Here is a 27,630-nt window from a genome sequence, read left to right on the forward strand (position 1 = left end):
ATAGATAGATAGATAGATAGATAGATAGATAGATAAGAATTATAGATAGATAAGAATTATAGATGGAATGATAAATGGATGGAACGATAGATGATAAGATGGATGGATAGATAGAAAAATGGATGGATGGGTGGATAGATAGATAGATAGATAGATAGATAGATAGATAGATAGATAGATAGATAGATAGATAGATAGATAGATAGATAGATAGATAGATAGATAGATAGATAGATAGATAGATAGCATTGACAGAAGATCATAAAAATGTAATAGACAGACAGGTTGTCAGAAGAAACAGGGTCAGGAAACCTAAAACACGACCGCGATTACAGGCACGCGCACGGGGGCGCGCAGAGTTCATCTGACTGAAAGTTTCGTCTTGCGTTATTCCGCTTGTTACCTACCACGAAAGCTATAAAAACCTCGGCTTAAATAGGGTTAGTCTTTAATATTGGATGGGTTAAATGTTTTGGACATTTGTGTTTATTGCTGTTTTTCCTGAAACGTGGAGGAAAATGTTTTACGCACTCGTTTTGTTCTGTTTCTGTTTTGAACGCCGATCTGGTAAGTTATTCATGTTTTTATGGCTTCTGTTCTTTATGATCTGGATTTATTAAACAAATTATTTTATTATTTTTGACAATACCCAGATGCTTAACAAAACCAGGTTGTACCAATTGAAAAGTTTAGATACAGAAGCCTCTAAAATCCGTCAGAAATATTCTTCTAATTTGAGCTTTTTCTCGGGCTCCTCTGTTTATGAAGAGTGATTTCACTTTTATGGTGATGAATAGGTATTTAAGTGAAATTACTGAACACAAACATATGACAAAATGCTAATTTTAGAAGAAACTTTCAGACGACTCTTCAAATAATCTGCAGTTCAGTACCAGGTCATGTCCCAATGTTCTCCAGGTGTGTTTGGTGCGAAGACAAATGAAATTAAACTGGTGTTGGAGGGAGATACGGTAACATTACCGGCTGAGGTACACGGAGATGAGCTGCTAATTTGGAGGTTTGGACCGGACGGGACAATGATTGCAAAGTTTAGTAAGAAAAACGGAGAATACGTCATAATGCCTGTCGAGAGATTCAGCGGCAGACTGATGCCGGAGTACGAAACTGGATCTCTGATTATCAGAAACATCAGAACTGAGCACGCTGGGCTTTATCAGCTACAGACCATCAGTTCCACAGTCTCAACGAAGACATTCACTGTTTCTGTCTATGGTGAGCAAGAATACATGTTAAACTGTAATCACAAACAATATAAATGTCTAAAAACTTAACTTATTATCTTCCAGCTCGTCCACCCATTCCTGTCATTACCAGAGACTATTCGCTATGTTCTTCATCAACATCTTCCCCATCACCCTCAGCACCATTCCAGTGTTCACTAGTGTGTTCAGTGGTGAATGTGAGCGCTGTGAGTCTCTCCTGGTACAAAGGAAACAGTGTATTGTCCAACATCAGTGTGTCTGACCTCAGCAGCAGCGTATCTTTACCTCTGGAGGTGGAATATCAGGATAAAAACACCTACAGCTGTGTGATCAACAATCCCGTCAGCAACCAGACCACAAATCTGGACATCGACATACTCTGTCAACCTTGTCCAGGTATGTCAGTGATTGTATTAATGCATATAATGTTACAGTTTTTCTTGATTGCTTTGATGCAGCCGTCAACTGAAACTCCATATTTTCAAAACAGTTAACACACAGACCTAAACAGCGGCACTCATGGTTAAAATGACACATTTTGCTTGCAAAAGGCAAATACCGTGTCAAAACATTTAAAATATGCAACAAAAGCTAGTATTACCTTTAAACAACACAACTTGCAAACAAGTATATGAGCTCTTACAATTAATCATTACACAATGGACAACAAAATACAAAATACAGAACTCGGTGTGAATCAGTGCACCATTGCTTGCCATTTGCCAATGCCATTTGTTGTGTTTTATTTGGGCTGTCAAATTTGCCTTTTTGCAAAAAATTGGGTCCAGAATAAGAAATGCTTTAAATAAATCAGTGGTTCTCAACTAGTTTGGCCATGGGACCCACATTTTTACTTGGTCATCAAGCCGCGACCCAAATAAAATACAATTTTAGGAATTATATTTAATTTGTATTTATTTGTTAACATAAACAAGTAGTGACAGATAAATCGTAAGAAAATCACCAAGACTTACAAGTAAACAATATTTTATTGCTGTCATTTAACAAAATGTATCAAATAAATAATAAAATAAAATAAAACGTATTGTCTGGTTTCTAAACACCCTTTTAATTTAGACGGTTTCGTGCTCTCTTGTGAGAGCACCTAGCTACTTATGACACACTGAGGCTTTAAGTCTTTTTTCCCATTAATATATTTAAATCCATACTTTACATATTCGGGGTCGTTCTTGCGCTTTGACATATCTTTTGTTATAATTAAATTAAATTTCACATGTCAAACGGCAGGGTTGTCGTGCACACATTTCAAAATAAAAGTCAAAATAAGTTTAAAATTAAACTTTTGTTGTTGGTTTTTTTTTTACCACACACTCCGCGACCCTCTAAAAATGTTCCACCCACCAATTGAGAAACATTAGAATAAATTATATTGAATTCATGACATTTTTTTCAAACTATGGCTGAAAACTGAAATATTGTAAAAAAAATAAATAAATAAATAAAAAAACAGACAAAAATAAAAAAATTACTGTTAATATTAGAGTTATCACATGTAAACCAATATAGAGTCAAATCTATTGGGAGTATAGGACATAGCCACTATTGACCTCCTCCATCCATGCTGGCACAGAACAACACAGAGCTTCCACCGTTTTTAATGTTTGCAGACTGATTGCTAATTGAAGATCTGTGTGGAGTGTCAGTGCCCTGCCTCATTGGACTCTAAAGAAGCCCATAATCAATATGGATTTAGGACATCAGAAGAAAGGAGTAACTCATCCCAATGTTTACAGACAACAATATTTGGATATTAGAAGCCAATATTCTCAGCATTCACCTATTTTTACAGATGGCTCTAAGGTGGAAAATAGCGTAGCAGCAGCAATGGTAACTGGTCAACAACATTATGGAATCAGTCTGCCTAAAGAATGCTCCATATTCACAGCTGAAGCCCGCGCTTTACTTTTAGCATTGGAGTATATAGAAAATGCCCAACAAAAGAAATCCATCATTTTTACAGACTCTAAATCATGCCTCCAAGTTATGGAATCTTCAGCGAATGATCATCCTTTGATTAATAGTATTTTAACTAAAGTTCACCAACTACAAAATCAGTTTTATCACATAATTTTTTGCTGGGTTCCAGGACATGTTGGACTTTTAGGCAATGAGCGAGCTGATGCAGCTGCTAAAGATAGTGAAGTAGTGAACAAATGCCAAATTCCTTCGTCAGAGATGAAACCTTTTATCAACGCTTACATTTTAAACAAGTGGCAAAAGGAATGGGATGCATCAGAAAACAATAAATTACATGAAATCCAACCTGAAACCAATTTTAACAATCGATTTGATCAAGTAGGTTTTACCAGATGTCGTATTGGGCATACGAGAATAACACATTTTTTTTTTTCTCCAAGGTGAAAACCTTACTCAGTGTTTGTGCTGCAAAACTCCTCTTAATTAAAACACATTTTACTGGACTGTCCTGCTTTTACTGATTCCAGAAGCCTTTTTTTATGAAATGAACTCTTTGAAGGACATTTTTGACAAAGTGAAACCAGAAAAGATTTTAGAATTTTTAGCATGTATTAACACAAAAAAATCTTATTTAATTTATGTTTTATTTTGTTTGTTGGTTTTTAAATTGTAAATTTATTGTGAAAGAGTCCTGCCATGAAGATAGCCTTGGTTGCTGACATGGCACTAAATAAAAAATACATTACATTACAAAAATCTGTGTGAAGTGTCACAGAGACCACACTGACCGCTGCTTCAGTAAATTCATACTTGTTCATAATTCATAATTGCTTGGTGATTTCCAAAAGTCTCATTCATTTCATTCATTCATTTTCTTGTCAGCTTAGTCCCTTTATTAATCCAGGGTCGCCACAGCGGAATGAACCGCCAAGTTATTCAGCACGTTTTTACGGAGCGGGTGCCCTTCCAGCTGCAACCCATCTCTGGGAAACATCCACACACACTCATTCACACACACACTCATACACTATGGACTATTTAGCCAACCATTTCACCTGTACCGCATGTCTTTGGACTGTGGGGGAAACCGGAGCACCCGGAGGAAACCCACGCAAACGCAGGGAGAACATGCAAACTCCACACAGAAACAGCAACTGAGCCGAGGCTCAAACCAGCGACCTTCTTGCTTTGAGGCGACAGCATTACCTACTGCGCCACTACGTTGCCTTCCAAAAGTCTCATATATTTTATTAAACTATTAGAATTATAATAATTTATCAGTTGTTATATTTTATTTGCGAGACCTGGGGTTATTATGCTCGATTAAGATTGATTTTGCGGTAAAATATTAAACCTTGACACCTTTACGACACTCACATACATTAAAAAATAAGGCAACGACCAAAAAATTAGTATAATCTCCAAGTGGCTCAAAGTCTCCAATACTAAACCAAGAACAGTTTTGTGCTATAAACATTGTGCTCACCATTCTCATTAAGTGAAGTTAATATTAAATTAAACAAATTAATAATGATTATAAGAAAAGAGATGGTTGTAAGACTGTTGCACTCTTTTTGTGTTGACAATATGCTTATGTTTATATTGTTCCAATTGGTGTGTGTATGTGTGTGCTCCATTGTGTGCAATATTTGTATGCTGTTAACCACCTCCGAGCATGGTGAGGGTCCAAGTCACTGGAGTTGTTATTTTAGGGGTCGCGGGCTGAAACGTTTGAGTACCCCTGCTTTAAAGCATCAACACTGTCATCTGTATTCTCTCATGTTTTCCAGCTCCTCTGCCAATTCCCGTCATCAACACCACAGATTCTCCACAATGTCCTTCGTCTGCATCACTCCAGCAGTGTTCACTAGTGTGTTCAGTGGTGAACGTGAGTGCTGTGAGTCTCTCCTGGTACAAAGGAAACAGTGTATTGTCCAGCATCAGCGCGTCTGATCTCAGCATCAGTCTCTCTCTACCTCTGGAGGTGGAATATCAGGATAAAAACACCTACAGCTGTGTGGTCAACAACACTATAATGAACCTTACTCGACGTCTGGACATGGACACACTCTGTCAGTCATGTTCAGGTACTGCTTATATTAGAAATCTGGCAAATTTGTCTGTCAACTTTAATTATTAAGAGGTGGTTTTGTCTTTCCTCAGGCCGCGTTCACTGTTGTGGCTTTACTGAAACCGTGATCCGATTGGTTGCCTCTGCTGTGGTGGGCGTGGCTGTTATTGCTGTGCTGGTTTATGATGTCAGATCCAGCAGATCTTACCAGAAGAGGAGACTGCAGACGGCATCAGGGCAAGCAGATGATTATGATGATGTCGCAACAGCTCACTAGGTGGCGATGATGTCGCCTTTGTCTGTTATGGCTGTCGGAAATATTCCAGGTTAAATGCATTCACAGGAATGATCTAATGGACGCTTGGGTTTTAACCCTTCGCTGACTGATCGTAGTGCCATCTGGTGGTTATTTGTGGCACTTATTGTTTTATTTGACAAATAGGCTGCGTGTATGTTGCTGTGTTTATTTTTTTGCTGCACTTTTTGATGTAATTATACATTTTTTTATGCCTTAATAAGTTTATTTTAATATGTTGTTTGATTATTTGCTGTTAATTTACATATTATGTATAATACTTGAATGGACTGTTATGAAATTGATGGCTTGTTTGTTACATTCATGCCATTTTTTTAGTATTTTAGGTTTCAACAAAGAATTAATTGTAATATCGAGCAAAGTTATTAAAGACAGAACATTTTCACGGATATTAACCTGTCGGTCTTGCTCAGGATGCATTTCAAATTAGTTTTGCTGTATTTGTTTAATAATAAATCACCAGTTTTTCCTTATTAACTATTTGCCAATAGCCTTACAGTTCATCTAATTTCACCTTGTTGCAACGTATTCATTCAATCAGGGGTCGCCACAGCGGAATGAACCGCCAGCAACTTAAATATTTATAATTATTTTATTATATTCATTAATTTTCTTTTCGGCTTAGTCCCTTTATTAACCTGGGGTTGAAATTCTAATACAAAAACTTGACACAAAAAAGTAGAATAAGTGCCAAGTATGATATCTATATGTTTTCACACACACAAAAAAACATACTTGTAACACTGAAACATTAAGTGATATCTGCTAAGACAGTCGAGTGGTTTACTAAACATTAAAGGGATATGTCTATTTAGTGTGAAATAAATATAGTAAACATTTAGTTAACATGTAAACAGTCTATAAACTTTCAATGAGGCCTGTTTGATTGGACTGTCAGAATTCTAAGTGGGGGAAAAAGTGTTAAACAAAATAAATATTATGCTATAATATGCAATTTAATACAATTTTCAACTTTTTTCCAATTTAGTTATAACCAAAAAGTGTTTAGGAAAGATTTTCTGACCATTATCTGATTATTAACGTGTGTAAGGCACTCACAACAGTATTTCTGAACCAAAAACATTTTAAAATCAACCAAATACTAAAATAATTATAGCTGGCATTCGTTTTCTTTTCGGCTTAGTCCCTTTATTAATCATGGGTCGCCATAGTGGAATGAACCGCCAACTTATCCAGCATGTGTTTTATGCAGTGGATGCCCTTCCAGCGCAAACCATCACTAGGAAACACCCATACACTTTTGCATTCACACATTTACATTATGGATAATTTGAGCTTACCCAATTCACCTGTACCACATGTCTTTGGACTTGTGGGGAAAACTGGAACACCCGGATGAAACCCAGACAAACATGGGGAGTTTATTACATAAATATTATTAATATATTTCATATTTATTAAATTATTATTTTATTACAAGGTTATTTAATACATTAATTTAGATTCAATTTTAGATGTACTGTATATGTAAAGATGGTGTCATTAAACTTTCTATTACAAAACAAAGGCTATTATTGTAAAACAACAAGACAACAAGTTAACTGTCAGCTTTTTTCTTTTTATTTTCTATTAGGATCGCAACATAGCAGTACATTAAATACAATAAAATAGAGGTACAAAGGTACAAATTACAATATAAAAGTGTATAAACAATCAGTTTCCATGTACAAATACTCTGTTTCACTTCATTCATTCATTTTACTTTGGCTTAGTCTCTTTATTCATCAGGGGTCGCCACAGCGGAATGAACCGACAGTTTATCCAGCATATGTTTTACACATTGGATGCCCTTCCAGCTGCAACCCAGTACTGTAAAACACCCACACACACTCATTCTCACATACACACTCATACACTACGGCCAATTTCAGTCATTCATTTGTTCTCTTTTTGGCTTAGTCCCTTTATTAATTAGGGGTTGCCACAGCAAAATGAACCACAACTTATCCAGAGTATGTTTTACACACCGGCTGCAACCCAGTACTGGGAAACACCCATACACACTCATTCTCACACACACACACACACTAGGGCCATTTTAGTTTATTCCATTCACCAATAGTGCATGTCTTTGGACTGTAGGAGAAAGCGGAGCACCCGGAGGAAACCCACACCAACATGAGGAGAACATGCCAACTGGCCCAGCTGGGACTTGAACCAGCGATCTTTCTGCTGTGAGGTGATAGAGCTAACCACTAAGCCACTTCATTGAATACATATTTTAAATCCTCTGGAATGTTTTTATATTAATCAACTATGATTTAAATCAGGGGTGTCCAAACTTTTTCTTATGAAGGGCCAAAACCCAAAGTTGATCGATGGCTGTTGGTCGGAGGTAAATATACCACACTGTTTCACATTAAAGTTTTCCTAAATAATTTCCTAATATAAAAAAGCTACAAATCATTGCATTGCTTTAAATAATATTAACTAATGCAGTATATTTAGATTTTTTTTATGATTAACTTATTACATTAAAAACATAATCCTATTAATAACATAATGGAATTTAATGCTAAATACACTAAGCTGCACCTGCCTTTGACTTGATTTGCTTGCCGATGTCCTGTACATTGCCTTCTATCTATCAAATGACAGTATTTACATTTTTAAAAATTAGATTCATTTAAAAAACAAAAAGAAACTACAAAGCAAACAAACAAAAGGTTATATTTAATTTGAAAAGACAATCTCTGTCAAAAGATTTTCGCCCCAACCCCCTCTCCATCATACTCTTTTTCTCGAATGGTATGATGGGTCAAATCAAAAGTTAACATGGGCCAACTTTGGCTGGCGAGCCCTAGTTTAGACATCTTTGATGTAAATCAAGCATGTTAATAAACTCTGATTCAAAGTCATAGTACATAATGCACTGTTTTAAACAGGAATAAACACACATCATAAAAGAGCGATTACATGTTCTATCTGAGTTAAATAGTTGAAGTCAGAATTATTAGCCCCCCATTGACTTTTTTCTCTTTTTTTAATATTTCCAAAATTATGTTTATGTGTAATAATATTTTTCTTTAGTAAAAAGTCTTATTTGTTTTATTTTCGCTGAAATAAAAGCAGTTTTTAATTGTTTAAAAGCCATTTTAAGGTCAAAATTATTAACCCCTTTAAGCTATATTTTTTATAGATAGTCTACAGAACAAACCATCATTATACAATAACTTGCTTAATTATCCAAACCTAACCTAATTAACCTATTAAACCTTTAAATGGCACTTTAAGCTGTATTGAAGTGTCTTGAAAAATATATAGTAAAACATTATTTACTGTCATCATAGCAAAGATAAAATAAATCAGTTATTAGAAATGAGTTATTAAAACTATTATGTTTAAAAATGTGTTGAAAAAACATTTTCTCTTCATTAAACAGATATTTGCGAGAAAAAAAAAACAGGAGGGCTATTAATTCAGGGGGGCACATAATTCTGACTTCAACTGTATATATTAAAACGAATCTGTTGATATTTTATAGTGTTATGGATCAATCTAACACATTCAGGTACTGTAATTCAGTCTTTCTCCATTCCAGAGCTCCCGTCTCCATCATCTGAAATCAACCGCTGCTGGATCCCGGACCATCATGACTGCAGGAATAATAAAAAAATAAAAGTGGTTAGAGTTATCCTACAGTGGACAAATTTATGGATTTAATGGTAGTTAAAATTAGTACATACACTCAAAACAATTGCATGCTGCTTGTTCAAACTACTTATTTACAATGAGCCAAATCAACACAATTATTGAGGGTTTTTGTGGGATAACTTTATTGTATTATGTTCAACCAACTTAAATTTGTAAAAACAATTAGGTTAACTTAAACAATTGCTGAGACAACATGAAGGAATTGTGGGAAATCTTGCATTTTTTTACAGCGTATAATGTGGTAACGAGTGAATTTCAAAATCTGGTGGCAAAAATGTTCAACTTTTTTTGCATTTTTGTTTTTCATGTGACATTGGGTCAACCAGGCAATATTACATAATATTTTATTCATAAACATAAATTGAATAATCCATCGCACAGCAATGCATATGACATGAAAGCCATTATTCATTATGGAGCAATCCAACCATGTCTATTTTTTTTTAGATCAGGCTTAAATTTACCAATATGAATTGTATAACACGTTTAACACATCACGCCAGCTTTAAAGAAGAAAATATAAAGCTGAATATCACTTATTTAATAATTTCCTGATATAATCAACTGAAAAAAAAACATCTAAATGGAAACAACAAAGGGCCTAAGACTAACCCCTGTGGCACACCACACTTTCCTGTTTTATGTTCAGCATCTGTTCATTTACGAAACCAGCAGGGTGGTTATCTGACAAAGAATCTCTTAGACAGACAGCCATCTTATCCACAAATATCAATGTGAATCTTAAATATACTCAAATTAGCTTTAAAGACAGTTGTAAACAAGTCCAACCCAAGTGCTAAAATTACTAATTTGTTAAAAAAATTGGCCCAACTAGATTAGTAACATTTAGACAGATTGATTTATTTTTTATGACAAACATTTCTTACAATATTTTACAACTAAAGTCAAGATTTTCTCTCGTTATTATTTTACGGTCGATTAAGAAAGACTCCCACTGTTTTCCCGACAAAAGCAGGTGTAGGAGTATTTCGGTGGGGGCGGGTTGTTTGCGCATGTATGGTTTTCGTACGGTAGGTGGCGATATGAGACTGTCCCGCGTCACGTTACCTGGCAGAGGGAAGATTCAGCCATTTCGAGCGCTGTCTTTTATTTGTAACACTACTGGACGTAAACCATTTCCACGTCTTAAGAAGCTGGGAGAACATCGCACGCAAACCTACGCGAATTCACAAGTTTCTAAGCCATTATTTAAGCGTTTTTTGTAATTGTCGCTATCAATCTGGTAGGGTGCGGTTGAGAAACCAGAACACGGCGGATTTATATGGAAATTTAAAGCTACGGCCTTCATCTTTTTAAAGCTTCACTTAAATTACTCAACTCAACAATCAACATGGACTACGCGAATTTGACATTTTTTGTGTTGTTACTCATCAAGGGTAAGTAGCGATTTTATTTGTGTAGCTATATGACACTTTCGATTTTCATTAATAGAACCGGAAATATCCCAGCATATTGCGTATTTGCTTTTGCGTACATTCCTATTTGTGTTTGTTAGCCTGCTCGTAACGAGTGTTTTTATTGGTAAACTATACAATGAATAGGTAAAAAAAAATTGTGTCCTGCATATTTTGCGTTATTTTCCTTTATGAAGCCCACGACACCATTGGCTTTCAAGTTCAGGCCTTGCGGTAATGATTTTCAGCCTTTTGGAGATCGATGTCCAATTCACGTCGAGTCTATGTGTCGTGTGTGTATTGTGTGCTGTTCAGGTACATTTAATCCACATTTTTAGGTGTCAATTTGTGCATTTTTCTGAGTGGTTAATTTTTTTTAGCAATCAGACTTCCGGGGGTAGGCCTTATTTGTTTAATGCTGTCATTAATCTGTTTTTTACATGCATTGTTCCTATTTAAGTTAGCTATTTAGGCTCGCATTATTTCAGGTGATTTCATATTATAACATAGACAAGGATAAAGGCTCGTGTTTTATTGTGGTTTCTGTTGCCTACGCATGTAGCTAGCCAATGTGTCCTTGTTTTTTTCTCCTTTCAATGGAATTTGACTCACATTTAGTTAACAAATAAAACGCGCAGTTTAGACTAGATATTTGATGATGCGTCATGTTTCACATAAGCTGTTATGCCAATCGATGGCGTTTCATGGTCGTGTTAAGCTATACGATCCCTTTTATATTTCAAGTAGGCTATTTAGTGTTGTATTGATAATCTTACAAGTGGAATCGACATATCAATATCAAACAATGTGATACGATTCTTGTTTATTTTTTTAATGGTTATGTAGCCTAATTGTCGAATTATTAAGTAAAATGGCAGGATGTTTATCAAATTGCCTTAAAAATATATAAAACAAATATTTATGTAGGCCTCGTAATTTGCTAAATATCTAAAATAACGTCTGTAAATAGGCCTATGTCGGGTTAAATATATCAATTGTTGGATAGTTAGGCTTGGCATAAATCATTTAGTTACACGTAATGCAGCTAATTTATGCAGATAATGTGTAATTCTTTTGTGAAGATAAACAAACCTTCACGAGGTAAATCCATCAGGATATCAATGCGTGGCAATTTTCGCATGGATGAGTGCACGTGTGCGCTCCTGCAATGTTTTGACAAACATCAATACTGAAGGGGGCGATAGGGATACTTTTGGTTGCGGATGTAACAACCGGATGTGTTGTTATGCAGGTAAGTTTAAACAAACCGGCTTAATGCATGGGATATAGTTTGATTAAAAATGTCACTTTCAGTCTGTTGCTACTATTCAGTTTATACAAAACAAAAACTGCGCACTGATTCCTGATAATGCGACCTCTGTATTGCATTTGCGTAGCGTTTCAGAGCGCAACGGCGCGATGTATTTCGCCACGTTGTTTGTGTTTGGGAAATTGAGGAAATATTGATATTATATAGGCTACCAACTGTTTGGGAAATCTTGCTTTGGTTGAAATGTAAGTGTAGCTTGTGTAGGGGATGCTCAATGTTAGTGTTTGAGCGGGTGGTCAGTATGGAATATTACATGTTTTGTTGTGTTTTTTTACGTCTGTGGCAATGCTTGTATAAACCGTGCATATTCATATGATGACATGACATTGCAGTTTATATTTATTTAACCACAAATACGGTTATTTATTCGATTCCCAGATAATTGGTGAACTACTGCAATTTGTAATTTAAACGCAATACAAGCCTACAAAACATTTTTTTTTAGCTCTGTTGTTTTCAGATAAAGGTCGCAAGATCATTTGAGGACATAATGGAATAGATTTTAAACTATTTTGTATGCTTGATGCTTAATTGCTTTGTATGTTTTGGATGTTAGTGATCAACTAGCAAATTATCACAGACTATGTATGGAACAAAAGTAAATGTTTGAGCAATTGTTAAGGTTGTTTGCATGATATTGTAGGTTTATAACAAGTTGTAGAATGTAGAGGATTATATTGCATTGTTTTCCCCCCACTAAGAATCAAAAACCCATGACCTTTATGTGTTCTAGTGCCATACGCTGATATTTGAGCTTAAAGAACTCTTGATACTGTATATCCATCACTTCACTGGGAAAACTGATTAGTTGGAAGCCAGATTTAGAACTTCTTACAGGTCTTGTTTTAAGATAAAGCTTTTGAAAAGCATAAATATCCCATGTTAATTTTGAGGTCTGGGGTTTTACCCAGGGATGTTAATTTAATTTCAAGTAGGAATCATATGACATAATTACCATCCTCAATGGAAAAGGCTATGCAGATTTCTATCATTTAATCAATGTATTCAATTTTTAAAATATAATTTAGCAGGTCATTAAAGGGATAGTTTAAAGTACTGGGCAATTTGGCCTGTAATCAAAATCTCGATTGATTGAACATTTTACCTCGATTATGATTAATGAACGATTATTTTATTTGTTTATTTTCTGCCCTCATAGTTCACTGACAGGCATTGTACAGTAAATATGCGCACATATTACAAGTGAGAGATTTCTGAATAAAGGGTGCATTATTTGATTGTAAAATAATTGAAGGAAACGTGCAAATAATCATCTACTGTCTATGATTATTTATTGAATATAAACGTTGAACAACTGAAATTTAAAACACACAATGCTTAAAACCAACAATCACCATTTTTCAAATACAAAAGCTAAAAAAAAAATAACTTGCCCTCTTGAAAGCAAAACTAATTATTTTCTAAGGTTTTTCATATTAAAATTAGAAAACAAACAGTGCCTCTTCTAAATAAAACAACTCTTGTATATCCTGTAAATAATATTTGAAACAGTGCATTTCTTGCATCTTCTGTAAACAAATATTTTAATGTAAATGATTATATTGTAATGGAAAATATGCCATCTCAAGGCATTTCTAGTGCAGCTTTCAATTATCGTCAATGTAGTGCAAACGTGCAACGTGTAGTTACTAGGGGTGTAACGATACACTCAGCTCACGATACGATGTGTATCACGATATAATGTTCACGATTCGATATGTATCACAATATTTGGAATAAAAATTTTAAATTAAACTGAAATGCAAATTTTACCAAGTAAACTATTTTTTTTTATGTATTTCTTTTGTTTCAACTTGTTAAACTGAACCTTCTTTAGGAAAATAAATTAAACAGGCCTGTCTCTGGAAAATAAAACAATTTAAAAACTACTTAAAAATATTATTGAAATGACAGAAACAAAATTAAGGAACAATTTAAGTATAGGTGCAAAAAAATAAGCTTTCTGTTCAATTGAATTTAACAGTAAGAGCTTAAGGCTTTGCTTGGTCACTTGCGTTTTTTTGTATGTGCAAAAAAAATCCACATTTCCAGGTATTTAATTCATATTTAATTAAATTCATTTAGAGATATCTCTAATTACAATTGTGATTAGTCAACTCATTTAGAGATATCTGCAAATATTTTTCGATGGAAGTCAATGGAGGAATATGACTAGTCATAATATATTTGCAGATATCTCCAATCTGATTTCGTACTAGTACAATTGTAATTGCAGATATCTCTAATTGTCATTCTGACTAGTCGAATTATAATTATGACTAGTCAAAATATAATTAGAGATATCTCTAAATATATTTATGGATAGTCAGAACAAAGGTTTAAATGCTAAAACGGCTTGCCATACGCGCGCGTCTATCATAGTCTGCCCTCTGTAGTAACAGCTCTCGGTCAGCTCACGTCATGTGTGATTTTGCGGCGGGAACATTATATGAAGACAGAATGATATTTTAGGGTGAATTGTACCTTATAAATACAGTATGTGACTCTTTCAACACCATTAGGAGGTATCCATGTCGCTGTGCAAAGTATGTAAATCACTGTGAAGACTTTAAAACTTAGGATGTTTGACCCAGTATGCGTGTCAAAAAGCGGACGAGTCTAAAGCAATGACTGTACAACCGAAATGTTGCCAAACGTCTGATTTTGAAAGGATGGGCCATCCTCTATTTCAACTCCACTCATCTTGGTCCGCTAACATTACTGCTGCGGCAATCTGAACTTGCGTGCGACAGCAGGTGGAACGTAGCTCACGTGCAAACAGCTCAACTAATAAGAGAAAACGGACGTCATATCGTAATCAAATCGTCATAACGCCACGATGCATATTGTGACATTTTTGTATCGCAATAAATCGTACAACGATAATTCGTTACACCCCTAGTAGTTACGTTTTTTGAGAAGTGCGCAGGTATGCAACAGCATAAAGGCTGCCGACCATATCCGTGCGCTCGACACAAGTATACATTCGCCTTAACAGTGCAAGGTCATGTGACTCCACACACGGTATTTTACAAATCTTACTAATTTATAGATTATACGCTCTGAGTTTTTATTACTTTTTAATTAATAATACAGCTCTAATAGTTCACCAAACAAAATGAAAATTTACTCACTAAAAACCTGTAGCCATTGACTATTGACATTGACTATTGTAGGGAAAACAAATACTAATGAAATTCAATGACTACAGATTTGCAGCTTTCATTAAGTTATCTTCATTTGTGTTCTACAAGAAAGAAACTCATTAAATTTAAAAGTCATTTATGACCATATTTATTTATTTTTTGGGGGTAAACTATCTCTTTAATATTATGTTAGAAGTCTGTCTAGACGTGTACTCCATGTAAATGTTTGTGATCTGATTAGCCAGTTTCTTTTTGCTGCATACAAATGTAGTAAATAGGGATTCCGGTAATAAGACATTTTGAAGCTCTGCACTTGTGAAAGATCTTCAAAAGCCCTTCCCCCAGCAAAAGCCTGTGACATTCCCATAAAAGACGTAACTGATAGCAGGGAGAAAAGAGGCCCTTCTGTTTCGATGAAACCCTATGGAGGAGAGGCCTCAACATGCAGAACTAAATTCTCATGAGTGGAAACTTAATGAGGTAACTCACGCTAAAAAAAAAAAAAAACTTCTGCATTTTGCATTTTCATTAGGGTTAATCTGTTCCTCATCATGGATAAAGCTCACAAGGCATTACATTTAAAGACATAGTTTACTCCCCAAAAAATAAATTATCATGATTTATCTAACCTATACTTAATCCAAACCTATTTTGTGTGTGTTTTTTTTTTTTTTTTTTTTTGTTAAACACAAAAGAAGACAAACTGTTGGAAAACTGTAACCACCTTCCATAGTACTTGTTTTTCCTATAATGTAAGTCAATGGTTACAGTTTTTCAGCTTTCTTTAAAATTTCTTATTTTATGTTTAACAGAAGAATCACTAAAACCACTGAAGGGAGAGTAAACAGTGAGAATTTAAAATTTTTGTGTAAATTATCCCTTTTGAAAATGTACTTATTCACTGTTTCAAAACTTCACATATGTCCTGTCTTGTGACATGTTAAAAAATATATTTTTATTTATTTAATTATTGTACATTATATTGTGCATCCATGGCTTCATAATAAGGATAGTACATTACATATTTAGTCTGAGTGAATTACAAGAATAGTAAAGTATGTTTATGATACGTTCAGACTGTGGCATGTTACAGCAGGACACTTAAATTCTTTGCAGTGACCTGACCTATGAGTCAAGCATGTTCATACTTGCAAGTCCTTACATCATTTTCCTGAAAATGTCCTGCAGATATACAGTATTTCCCTTGTTGGGTTTCATTTCATTTTAATGTTGAATCGTTTTCTAACCAACACTGTATTTATTTGACCAGAAATCCAGTACAAACTGTAGCACTGAAATATTCGTGCAATATGATATATTTTCTATTTCATTGTTTTAAAATAATAATAATAATAATAATAATAATAATAATATTTTTTTATATAATGCCCTTTTCTAAAACCCAAAATGCTAACTTTTTTTTAAACTTTTTCCTGTGATGCAAAACAAAAACTTTTATATTGTCATTGAATCTAAGTGTGACATTTGTCCTTGGGAAGCATTTTTCAGGACAAATAAAAAGTTCTCAAGGACAGCATTTTTAAAGAAACCTTTTAGAATCATTACAGATGTCTTTTTATGGTCACAATTGATAAATGTAATGCACATTTGTTAAATAAAAGCATTAATCTATTAAACAAACACAACCTAACAATCTGAGTGGCTTTCTTTGTAGATTTTGTATTTGACAACAAAACCGTTTTTAACATTAACATGCTATATCAGCAGCAAATCAGCACAATTTGTTTGAAAGATCCTTTTAGACTGAAGTAAAATCCACTTTGAAGCACAGGAAAAAAACATTTTAAAATATAGCATGTTTTATACAGTGCTCAGCATAAAAATACATAACAGAGTACACCCCATTTTGAAAAGGAATATTTGTATACATTTCTCAGTGAATGTAATCTATTTTGGTGCATTAGAACAAAACCGATTTAATAAACAGATATATTTATACAAATACAATTAAATTCAAGTGAAAGATTGCAAAAAAAAAAAAATAAATAAATATATATATATATATATATATATATATATATATATATATATATATATATATATATATATATATATATACACAACCTACAAAATTTTAACTAAATTAAAAAAAAAAATGTTTCACTTAATTTTTTTCCTCTTTTTATTTATTTATTTGTATTTAATATTTTTCTATAACAAATTTGCCTGTACTAGTTTTTTGGACCATTATTGTAGGTTATTTTGTTAAATAAGCTCCAGATTTGGCTTCAGTATTGACTAATCTAATGTATATGCACAAATATAATATTGTATAGCTTCCTGTTATAAATATGAATTTAAAAGAGAGATTTGTGAGGGGTGTACTTATATATGCTGAGCACTGAATATACTATTTCATATGATCAGTGTTGTACTTCATTTTTGGCCTCATAAAATAGTCTGTGAGCATAGGAGACTTCTTTAAAAACCATTTTTAAAAACTAATATTTCCAAACCTTTGATATACCCTAATCAAAACGTTTACATCTCTAAAAAATCTAATGTCAGTTTGCATAGTTTGTTGGTAGGTGATTGTTTTCTTCCTCGAGCCATATATTTGTTCTACAACTGTTGTTGACAGCTCAGTCACTTTTTAAGTTTTTCTAAGTAATATGAAGTGTAATTGATTGTCCAGACAATCACTGCTGTCGTAAAAAAATACTTTAGGGAAGTGGTCTCCTTTAAAGTTTCGATTAGCGCTGAGAAAAGTAACAAGTGTCAAGTGACTGGACACCATCGTCACTTGACACTTGTTACTTTTCTCAGCGCTGAATATGACATGCGTGCTTAAAACGAGACCACTTTCTAAACAAAGTATTTTAGCGACATCATTGTTGGTTATTGTATTAAAGTGCTTGGTTTATATATATTTAGCCAATTATACGTTCCAAAGTGCAAATGCCTTGAATATGGCCAAGAACTTCAATAGCTTTTGTATGCACGTCAATGCAGAAATTATTATTGTGAGCCATGAAGCGCCCCCTGGTGGTCGCTACGGACATCGATAACATAATTTACCGCCCTCAAGTCCGCTCTAAGAGAAATAATGTAAGCGTAACGACAAATATAACTTCCTTCCTGACAAACAGTTTGCCTTATCACTGTTAACTGTTGCTTTTATTGTCAAATAAATCCAGCTTTTGTCATCTATTCATGCGGCAGTTTGATTATCTACACATAGTTTGTCACTGAATTCGAATCATCCACCATTTTTTTCCGATGACAGATCATCTCTGTAAACGGATGTTATTGTACAATGGATTTCTCCTAATGTGTCTAGTTCACAAACAAAACGCTTCTATGTATAAAAAATAACTTTCTTACCCTTGTTTTGGTCACAACGTTGGTCCTATATGTTATGTATTATCCACCGCTTCGCTTCTCAATGGTTTCTAAACGCGTAACATATCTCTATCAACATTATATTTAAAAATATACACCATTATAGCTGTTTTAGCCTGCCAAACTGCCTTACACAACCAATGAATAACGTAAATCCTTTATCATTTGATTTAACCGAAGGTAAACATCCTCGTCTTGTCATGTTATAAAGCTCTACTGTATGATCCAGTTTCAATTTTAATATCGCAGCTACACAATCGGACACCAGTTTCCGCATTCTGCTCGTCCTCTTTCTCGCGAGATCTCGTTTAAAATACTTGCTCATGTCTATTAAGACAGGTTATTTACGTCCAGTCCTATTTATATTTCCTTAAAATCGACTTATCTTGGCTTTGGAAATACACTGGTGATGCAGTGTTTTGTTTTGGAGGTTTTCATGCAATGTGATACATGAGTTACTGTAGCTATAGTGATATAGAACACATACTGTATTTATAGGCTAATATTTACATTTTTAAAGATGTTTACATTCATTATTACTTCACAATGTATTTACTTTAACGTTTTACCACATTTTATTGTGATTTATATTTTTACATTATTAAATTTGACTGAATTTAGGCATTGTTGGTAAAAGGCTGTTAATATTTAAATAAATAAATAAAATCACATTCAATTTGTAGGTATCATGTACTACAGTGTGTTTGTCCATTGATTTCTTATTAGAAAATTGTGTGTATTTTAAGTAATAATAAATCTAATTGCGTTGCCTTGAACTTGAACTTAAAATGTAACCAAATCTGCTTTTTCTTTGCTAATTTTTCTCTGCCAAGTATGTTTATATGTGCATTATATACAGTTGAATTCAGAATTATTAGCCCCCCTGAATTATTAGCCCCCTTGTTAATTTTTTTCCCCAATTACTGTTTAATGGAGAGATTTTTTTCAACACATTTCTAAACATAAGTTTAAATAACTGATTTATTTTATCTTTGCCATGATGACAGTAAATAACATTTGATTAGTTATGTTTCAAGAAAATTCTATACAGCTTGACATAATTAGGTTAACTAGACAGTTTAGGGTAATTGAGCAAGTTATAGTATATTGATGGTTTGTTCTTTAAACTATCAGAAAAAAAGAGCTTAAAGGGGCTAATAATTTTGTCCTTAAAATGGTGTTAAAAAAATTAAAAACTGCTTTAATTCCATCTAAAATAAAACAAATAAGACTTTTTCCAGAAGAAAAAATATTATCAGACATACTGTGAAAATTCCCTTGCTCTGTTAAACATCATTTGGGAAATATGTAAAAAAGCTAATAATTCTCACTTTAACTGTACATAGTATAGATACATATTGCTATATAAAGTGTTTTTTTTTTTTGTTTTCCAGGCGTGCTTGGAGTCGAGCCCAATTCAGTGAAGACGCTTGAAGTGACAGAAGGCGACCCTGTCTTTCTAGACAGTTGTGTTACCGAAATACAGAAAGATGATAAAGTTGAGTGGAAGTTTGGATCTCGTGTCATCGCCACTATTGTGTCTAACAGTGCATTATTGTATGACACCGATGATGGCATATTCGCAGGCAAACTACAAGTAAATGACAAAACCGGAGATCTCATCATCAGAAATCCCAGACCTAAACACTCAGGGGTTTATGAGGTGAAGATCACCAGTGTCAACAGTGCAATGCCATGCAAGACTTTCAGGGTTGCTGTGCTTGGTAAGTAACACCAAAGACTATTGAATACACAAGTTATTTCACTCATAGGCATGGGCCGGTATTGGATTCTGACAGTATGATAACTTTGAATAAAAATTTAACATTATCACTGTATTGTGATTAATGCTCTAAAATGGATATATATATATATATATATATATATATATATATATATATATATATATATATATATATATATATATATATATATATATATATATACATACATACATACATACATACACACACACACACATACATACATACATACATACATACATACATACATACATACATACATACATACATACATACATACATACATACATACATACATACATATATATATATATATATATATATATATATATATATATATATATATATATATATATATATATATATATATATATGTACACACACACACACATTTTTTTATGTCTGGGAAAAAAACAACAACTTTTGTAATTTACAACTTTTGTAAATTAATAAAATAATAATAATTATTATTTTATATATATATATATATATATATATATATATATATATATATATATATATATATATATATATATATATATATATATATATTTTTTTTTTTTTTTTTTTTTTTTAAGATTTATTTTAAGATTTGGAGCTGTAAGCATGTCAGGCTAAATATTTCAAATGAATCATTGACCTCTGCTCTCTTCATTAGTTTCAAAAACACAGATTTCTTTACAATTTAAAACACCATCTTTGGATCTTTTTTCTGTTGAAGATACTGTTGTCCTATAAACAAACAAAAAAAATGTAAATAAAAAAATTGTACGCATACCTTAGAAACAGTATGGGTAAATACAATAATTAAATCGATATTCATTCATTCATTCATTCATTTTCTTTTCGGCTTAGTCCCTTTATTAATCAGGGGTCGCCACAGCCGACTTATCCAGCCCGTTATTACGCAGCGGATGCCCTTCCAGCTGCAACCCATCTCTGGGAAACAACCATGCACACTCATACTCTACGGACAACTTAACCTACCCAATTAACCTGTACCACATGTCTTTGGACTGTGGGGGAAACCGGAGCACCCGGAGGAAACCCACGCAAATGCAGGGAGAACATGCAAACTTCACACAGAAACACGAACTGACTAAGCCGAGGTTGAACCAGCGATATTCTTGCTGTGAGGCGAGAGCTACCTACTGCGTCACCATTAATCAATACATACAAATAGAAATAAACCACAAATGAATGGTTACTATCTTGACACACACGTAAGATTGCTTTTCTCAGATCCTTAGTTAGATTCTTCACCAATGTGACCATGGATGTAGTCAGTGCTGCTGTTATGGCATTAAAACACATCACAACATAACATTAAATAAATGAATACTAAATTGAAATGAACTGGCAGATGAAGCAGCAAAACTATCTCCTTGAAAGTGACAAAATGTTTAATTCCGCCTGAGGCCTCGAAACCTACAATTAATTTGTATATAAACGAAACATGGCGAAGGGAATGGGACATTTGCATAAATAATAAATTACATGAAATTAACCCGAAAATAAATGAAAGACACTTGGCAGATTCTTGTTTTGAGACCAGGCATGATCAAACTGTTATACTAGAAGTCGAATTGGACATTCTAGGTTGACTCATTTGTATTTACTCTATAACAAAGCACCACCTAAATGTTATTACTGCCAGACTGCTTATGCCATCAAACATATTTTGTTGGAATGTCGAAGTTTGACTGCCCTTACAGAGAGCTTTGCTCAGCGAGAGCTCTTTCTAGCTTAGCTTCAAACACCGTGCCAAAGCTTAGATTTTTTTTCAGTTGCCGCTCTAAAGGTAAATAAGCAAACGCTAAAGGCTGATTTATACTTCTACGTCAAACGCCGGCATATGATACGGCGCTGACGCATAGCCCTTCGCCGTGGCCGTCAGCGTCACTGACGTGCACCTCTCAAAAAATGTAACTACACGTCGCAACAACGCGTAGCGCAAACTCTGTGATTGGTCGGCTTGGTAGTGCTGACGAGTCTGGGCAGGACCGAGAGCCACGCGAATGGCGCGAGCGATTGTTTACAAGTGTGGAGTCCTGTGAAGGAGCTCCGGATGGAAAGTTTTGTTTTGTGTTTACCTCATAGTTAAAGTTGTTGCACGTCCGCCGGTTTTTGACTCAAAATGAGCGAGTTTGAGTCAGGTGTACAACCAGGAAGTGTTCAGAAAAAGCAAAACAGCAGAGAAGAAACTTGACACAGAGGAACATTTACACCTCACTGCCAACTAGCGATTTAGAAGTGTAATGCAGACCAACAGAGACTGCGTGCAGAAGTCTAAATGCACAGCTGCGCGCGTTGCCTGCGCCGTGAGTTACACCGGTCACTTGATGCAGAAGTATAAACCAGGCTTAACTTGTCATGCTTGTCAAGCTGGATAACAAGTAAAACATCAGCACTAGCAGGGCCGGAGTGGGACTGCTTTTCAGCCCTGGAATTTCAAGCCTCAGACCGGCCCACCTCAGTTCACGACTGACTATATTTAAATAAGGACATTTCCATTTCAGTTTCTAATTACAATATCACGTCTTTTTTTAAGAAAACAGCTGCTTTAGAACTTCAAATGTTCAACAACTCTAACAGTATTATATGTCTTAACAATAAAAATGAGAAGTAAAAAAAAAAAAAAAAAAAACATACTCAGACGAGAATCAAACCCCGATCGGCAGCGTCGTAATCTAACGTGCTAACCACTGGACCACAGCAGTTGTAGTCAAAAACCAATAACTTGCAGGCTACTTATATATAAACAGAGCAGAGCTACGGTAAAATAATGAATAAGAAGACTGGTCAAATAAATAAATTAATTTAAAAAGTGTGACTGCTGAGAGCAACAGATTCTGAAGCTAGGGACACCGGCCCTCGCGGCCAAAAAACGGACCGGCCCACCGGGAATTCTCCCGGTCCTCCCGATTAGCCAATCCGGGCCTGAGCACTAGGGACTTTACGGTCCTCACTTCAAACAAAACAAAAGTAGGATTCTGTAGAGATTTACCCTGCGGTTGCTCCCTTCCACCTCATCCCTGTCTATGAGGCGCTGAACTCCGTATCAGTGCGTGAGAGAGCTCCGCGCACAACTATAGTGTTTTTTTTTTGATGATCAAATGTCCCGTGTCGCGCAACACAACGAATCACTTTTGAAATTCAGTGCTATTGCTTTTAGTAATCTATTTTTATTGACTTAATTGATTCATTGTTGCAGCCGTAATGTACATGCTTTTATTATGCATAAATAATTTTACAACACAGCTTTGCGCTGTTAAAATATATGTATAATTAACATGACACTAACGTGGGCTTTTCTTTTCATTTTTCTATATGCATTTCAGATGCGATGCCTACGGAGGTGTCTGTAAAGGTGGGAGAGCCTGTCATTTTACAGCATAATATTTCTGACATACACATGTATGATGTAATAGAGTGGATGTTTGAAGATGGCAAGACTGCCATCGCTCGAATCAACAAACAAATCAGTAAAAACCCCACGTATGGTGAAAAGAATGAGAAATTCAAAGGCAGACTGGCGCTGGATCAGACAGGATATCTGACCATCGCAGACTCCAAAACCACAGACTCGGGACTTTATAAACTCGAGGTGATAGGAACCAACTTAAAAGGGAACAGGAACTTTCGTGTTATAGTCAGTGGTGAGTACAATCTGCCGTTTGCTAGTCTTAAAGGGTGAAGATTTGTTATTGAATTCATAGGATTTCATTCTGAATTGATTGTCTCTCTTTGTTTTTTTTTTTTTTACAGAACCGGGTCTGTCCACAGTTTATATTGTGATCATTGTGGTTGTTATTCTGTTGATCGTGGTGGCGGTGCTCGTTGCGATTAAGTGTCGCAATAATAGAAAGACTGTATTATAAAAATAACAGAGTAAGTAAGCATCTTATATTGACTTCATTTACTGCATTGCATTTCTCTATGCTAAGGCAGAATACAAATGTTCATATTATTTAAAGGGCTGTATTTGTTTGATAAACACACCGTATATACAGGGCTTCACATTAACTCCCGCCAAATGCGGGTAGATTTCAGCTGTAGCACCTCACTAGCCACTTTGGCTGGTTGAAAATTATTTTTAAATTGCCAGTTCTGGCTCATCACTAAAGATTAGAACTGTAGTTTAGGACAAGTAAATGCATGCAGATGTGATCAGCAGGACTGATAACTGTTCGTGCGAGCAAAGAAAGCAGGTAAATGCTGATTGAGAGGATGTTCAGGCGATTGGTGAAACACAGGTCCTCACTCACTGACTAGGGCATTACTGTCACGCACACAGCAAGTGCTTAAAAGCTCCCACGTCTTTGCACGAAGCAACTGTGCCTGCAAACACATCTGGTGGGATTGCTTCTCTTTAAAATAGTCTGGAAAAAGGCTGTGCTCATGCAGCCACGGTCCTGCTGCTTTCCACAGCTCCAGACTTTTTGTAAGCAGCCGTGTTTGCCGCTTTCACTCGAACCATTCTTTGAACAGATTATTAATGGGCCTAATGTTAACCATGGCGCGCGATCATTCTTTCATTATCGCACACAGTATTTTTCGCCGGCTTTCTATTGCTTATAGTTAGTTTTGTTTATATGTTTGAATTAGCATCCTTTACATTAACAATGCTTTACTAGGATATTAACTCTCTATTAATGTATAGTCGAGCCCATCATTGAGTATTTACTTGTGTAAATTTATATTTATTCAGTTTTTAAATTAATTTCACTAATATTATTGTAATATAATAATTGTTATATTCAAATGTTCGTATTATTTATTTATAATACAGTTTGTAAAGTCATATTTTCTGTCTTTTAGTAGATATATTATGTTGAGAGACTAGCTTTGTTCACCAAATAAGTGGATCTAATTGGATTTACATTGTAAACGTTAAGTAAAAGTTAAAAAGGTATTATTTTTGATTTCATATATTAATTTATTAGTTTGATACCCCTAAAATCATTCCGCGTAAACCTGCAGATTTTTGACAATTTTCTACAGAAATAGCAAACAATGTCTATTGCATTTTAGATGCGTGACAATATTTTTTTTTTATGTATTAATGGTTTTTTAGGAAAATTTTGTTGAATAAAAAGTGCATGTATACAGCTATATTTAGCTTGTTTCGACACATGCTAATTTAAGGAAATATATACTTTGATGTGGCTAGATAATTTTTATTAAATCCTTAGTATTGAGCACTGAAAATTCACGTAAAATAAAAACTAATTGCAACATGACACTTTGAAACCATAACCTATTTGTTAATGTACATTGAGCAAGCTTATACACACACAGAAAGTGAAATGAACGATGATGCAAGCATGTGGGCATTTCACAAAATCTGAATTAAGTTATTTTAGCTTGGCAAATGCACATTTATGCATGTAAAATATATTTTCCCAACTAGTGCTAGTGAAAATGGTTACTAAAGGGAAAATGTAGTAATGTTGAACTACTAGCCACAGTGACTGGTGATCAAAAAAGGTAATGTCAAGCCCTGAGTGGAATATTCTGACTGATATGATGAATTTAAAATGCCAATTTTCTGACTGAATAAGTTTTACATGTATTCCTGTGATGCAAATCTAAATTTTTATCAGAAAACTTTCTAATAAACTTCATTTGTTGCTCTAGAAATCATGATAAATGTAAGACTTTTATTTTTTGATTTTTGTTTAAAAAATGTACATTTCATTAAAAAGTAACTTTAATAATAGCTTTAAAGCAGAACAACAAGATTCAGTATTGATAATAAAATATTGTATAAAAATTATAAATTTAATTTGTGTACTGTTACTGGCTTCTAAAAAGTCAAACTATATATATATATATATATATATATATATATATATATATATATATATATATATATATATATATTATTTTATTATTTTTTTAACGTATATATTGTCATTAAAATTCGTAATATTTTGTATTTTACATATTATTTTTTTGGTACTTTAATCATAAAATTACTGCCTTTTTTCTTCACACTGCTGAATCTGTTGAGCTTTTGTTAAATAGTAATTTATCATCTTTATTCTTATTGTGCTTGCTTTCAGATGGAGATGAAGGACGTCCATTGAAATAACAACAATAGGTCAGAGCGTCTGTAACACGGCTCTTGAAATAAGCAAGACCAAACTTTTTGGGCATAAATAGGGAAAACATTCTTACATAAATCTACATATGCACATTTGCTGGAATCATTTTGCTCTAAATGCTGATTTTATTCATTTTTTTTGTCGTTTTAAACCATAAGTCTCAAACTGGATTCCTGGAGGGCGGCAGCTCTGCACAGTTTTACTCCATTTTAAATCAAACACAGCTGATCCAACTAATCGAGTGTTCAAAAGAGTCCCGAACACCTAAAGTAGTTGGATCAGCTGTGTTTGATTAGGGTTGGAGCAAAGGAATTGAGTTTGAGACCTGTATGGTACAGTTAGTATATAATACGAGAAATCAACCCTGTTATAAACGGATATGTAATCTTGCTGGCTGATGGGACTGCAGCTTTAACGCTTCTGGTAGATGTTTTTTAGATCATACGTTATATTGACTACATTTTTTTAAGCAATTGTTTTCTGTTGAGATTTATTTAATATCTTAGAGGGCCAAAGAAGGGACTGTGTAAAAGATTGATGTTTTTTTCTTGAATTTTCATATAAAAACTGTTTGCCTCGTTTTTACTGAATAATTACTTTAAGGTTTTAGATTTTACTGTCATATATGTTTTGTTTACATGAAGACGGATTGAGATGAACGTTTGTTCGCTTGAAGGGTGATATGGTTGATGAATGTTTTCAGCTGGGATACTTGAGCTGTTTTTGAAATCACTGGGATTCATCAGTTGTATGAATGCCAAATTTGTTGCACTTGCTGTAAAGCCATTGAATGGTGTCACTTTGAATATGCAGCCATGTTGTTTTACTTTTTGTTATTTCTCTGCTATGGGCTGTAATGGGAAATGATGACCTCTCGCCAGCCTGATTTCACCAAGTAGGACTTGTTCCTGGATTATCATCTATATTGATCCTGGAACAACATTCCGATCAGCCAATCAGAATAAAGGGATATGTTTACTGCTTATGTTAAGTTTAGGTTTAAGCACTTCTATATGGTTGTTATCCAACTATTATTCCTCTCTGATTTGGGGAATAATTTACAGTTGTGATTGGGTTTAGGGGTTCGGAATAGATGTGGATGGTAATCTAGGATTGCATTGTACTTGGCAAAATCATGATGTGTGAGGACATCTTGATGCCTTTTTGTATTGTAAGAAATGTATGAAATTATAAAAAAGGATAAATACAGTGGTTATTTTCAAGATGACTTGGTGTATTATTATTGTTTGCGGTTGTACGTTTAAATTAGGATGTTAATC

The 27,630-nt window shown here is 34.2% G+C and overlaps 2 protein-coding genes and 1 long non-coding RNA gene across 4 annotated transcripts; 2 read left to right on the forward strand and 1 right to left on the reverse strand.

Moving 5' to 3' along the window:
• Positions 1-325: 325 nt before the first annotated feature.
• On the forward strand, positions 326-6,083 carry LOC101886679 (uncharacterized). The gene is made up of 5 exons (XM_009296080.5): positions 326-567; positions 919-1,233; positions 1,308-1,619; positions 4,952-5,248; positions 5,325-6,083. The coding sequence occupies exons 1-5, from the start codon at positions 468-470 to the stop codon at positions 5,507-5,509; spliced, it is 1,209 nt and encodes a 402-aa protein (XP_009294355.2). The 5' UTR covers positions 326-467; the 3' UTR covers positions 5,510-6,083.
• A 1,026-nt stretch (positions 6,084-7,109) lies between these two features.
• Positions 7,110-18,761, reverse strand: LOC137489002 (uncharacterized). The gene is made up of 2 exons (XR_011008331.2): positions 18,460-18,761; positions 7,110-9,165 (listed from the first exon to the last, which is right to left on the reverse strand). It is a non-coding gene; the product is annotated as an uncharacterized lncRNA (long non-coding RNA).
• si:dkey-182g1.2 lies at positions 10,294-27,578 on the forward strand. Of its 2 annotated transcripts, none has more exons than XM_003200996.7 (5): positions 10,294-10,620; positions 19,872-20,201; positions 23,582-23,899; positions 24,009-24,131; positions 26,309-27,578. In XM_003200996.7, the coding sequence occupies exons 1-4, from the start codon at positions 10,575-10,577 to the stop codon at positions 24,119-24,121; spliced, it is 807 nt and encodes a 268-aa protein (XP_003201044.1). In that variant the 5' UTR covers positions 10,294-10,574; the 3' UTR covers positions 24,122-24,131; positions 26,309-27,578. The 2 variants fall into 2 exon arrangements, with proteins under 2 accessions (XP_003201044.1, XP_068072677.1); XM_068216576.2 differs by lacking the exon at positions 10,294-10,620 and adding an exon at positions 10,857-11,890.
• Positions 27,579-27,630: the final 52 nt, after the last annotated feature.

Source organism: Danio rerio, chromosome 22 (assembly GCF_049306965.1).
Source record: "Danio rerio strain Tuebingen ecotype United States chromosome 22, GRCz12tu, whole genome shotgun sequence".
Lineage (NCBI taxonomy): Eukaryota > Metazoa > Chordata > Actinopteri > Cypriniformes > Danionidae > Danio > Danio rerio.

Excerpts from the sequence above, each read along its gene's own strand:
- si:dkey-182g1.2 (XM_068216576.2), top strand. The coding sequence starts at position 11,782 with ATGAGTGCACGTGTGCGCTCCTGCAATGTTTTGACAAACATCAATACT. Across the intron at positions 11,891-19,871 it reads CCGGATGTGTTGTTATGCAG|GCGTGCTTGGAGTCGAGCCC; the intron begins GTAAGTTTAAAC and ends TTTGTTTTCCAG. Across the intron at positions 23,900-24,008 it reads CTTTCGTGTTATAGTCAGTG|AACCGGGTCTGTCCACAGTT; the intron begins GTGAGTACAATC and ends TTTTTTTTACAG.
- LOC101886679 (XM_009296080.5), top strand. The coding sequence starts at position 468 with ATGTTTTGGACATTTGTGTTTATTGCTGTTTTTCCTGAAACGTGGAGG. Across the intron at positions 1,620-4,951 it reads ACTCTGTCAACCTTGTCCAG|CTCCTCTGCCAATTCCCGTC; the intron begins GTATGTCAGTGA and ends CATGTTTTCCAG. Across the intron at positions 5,249-5,324 it reads ACTCTGTCAGTCATGTTCAG|GCCGCGTTCACTGTTGTGGC; the intron begins GTACTGCTTATA and ends GTCTTTCCTCAG.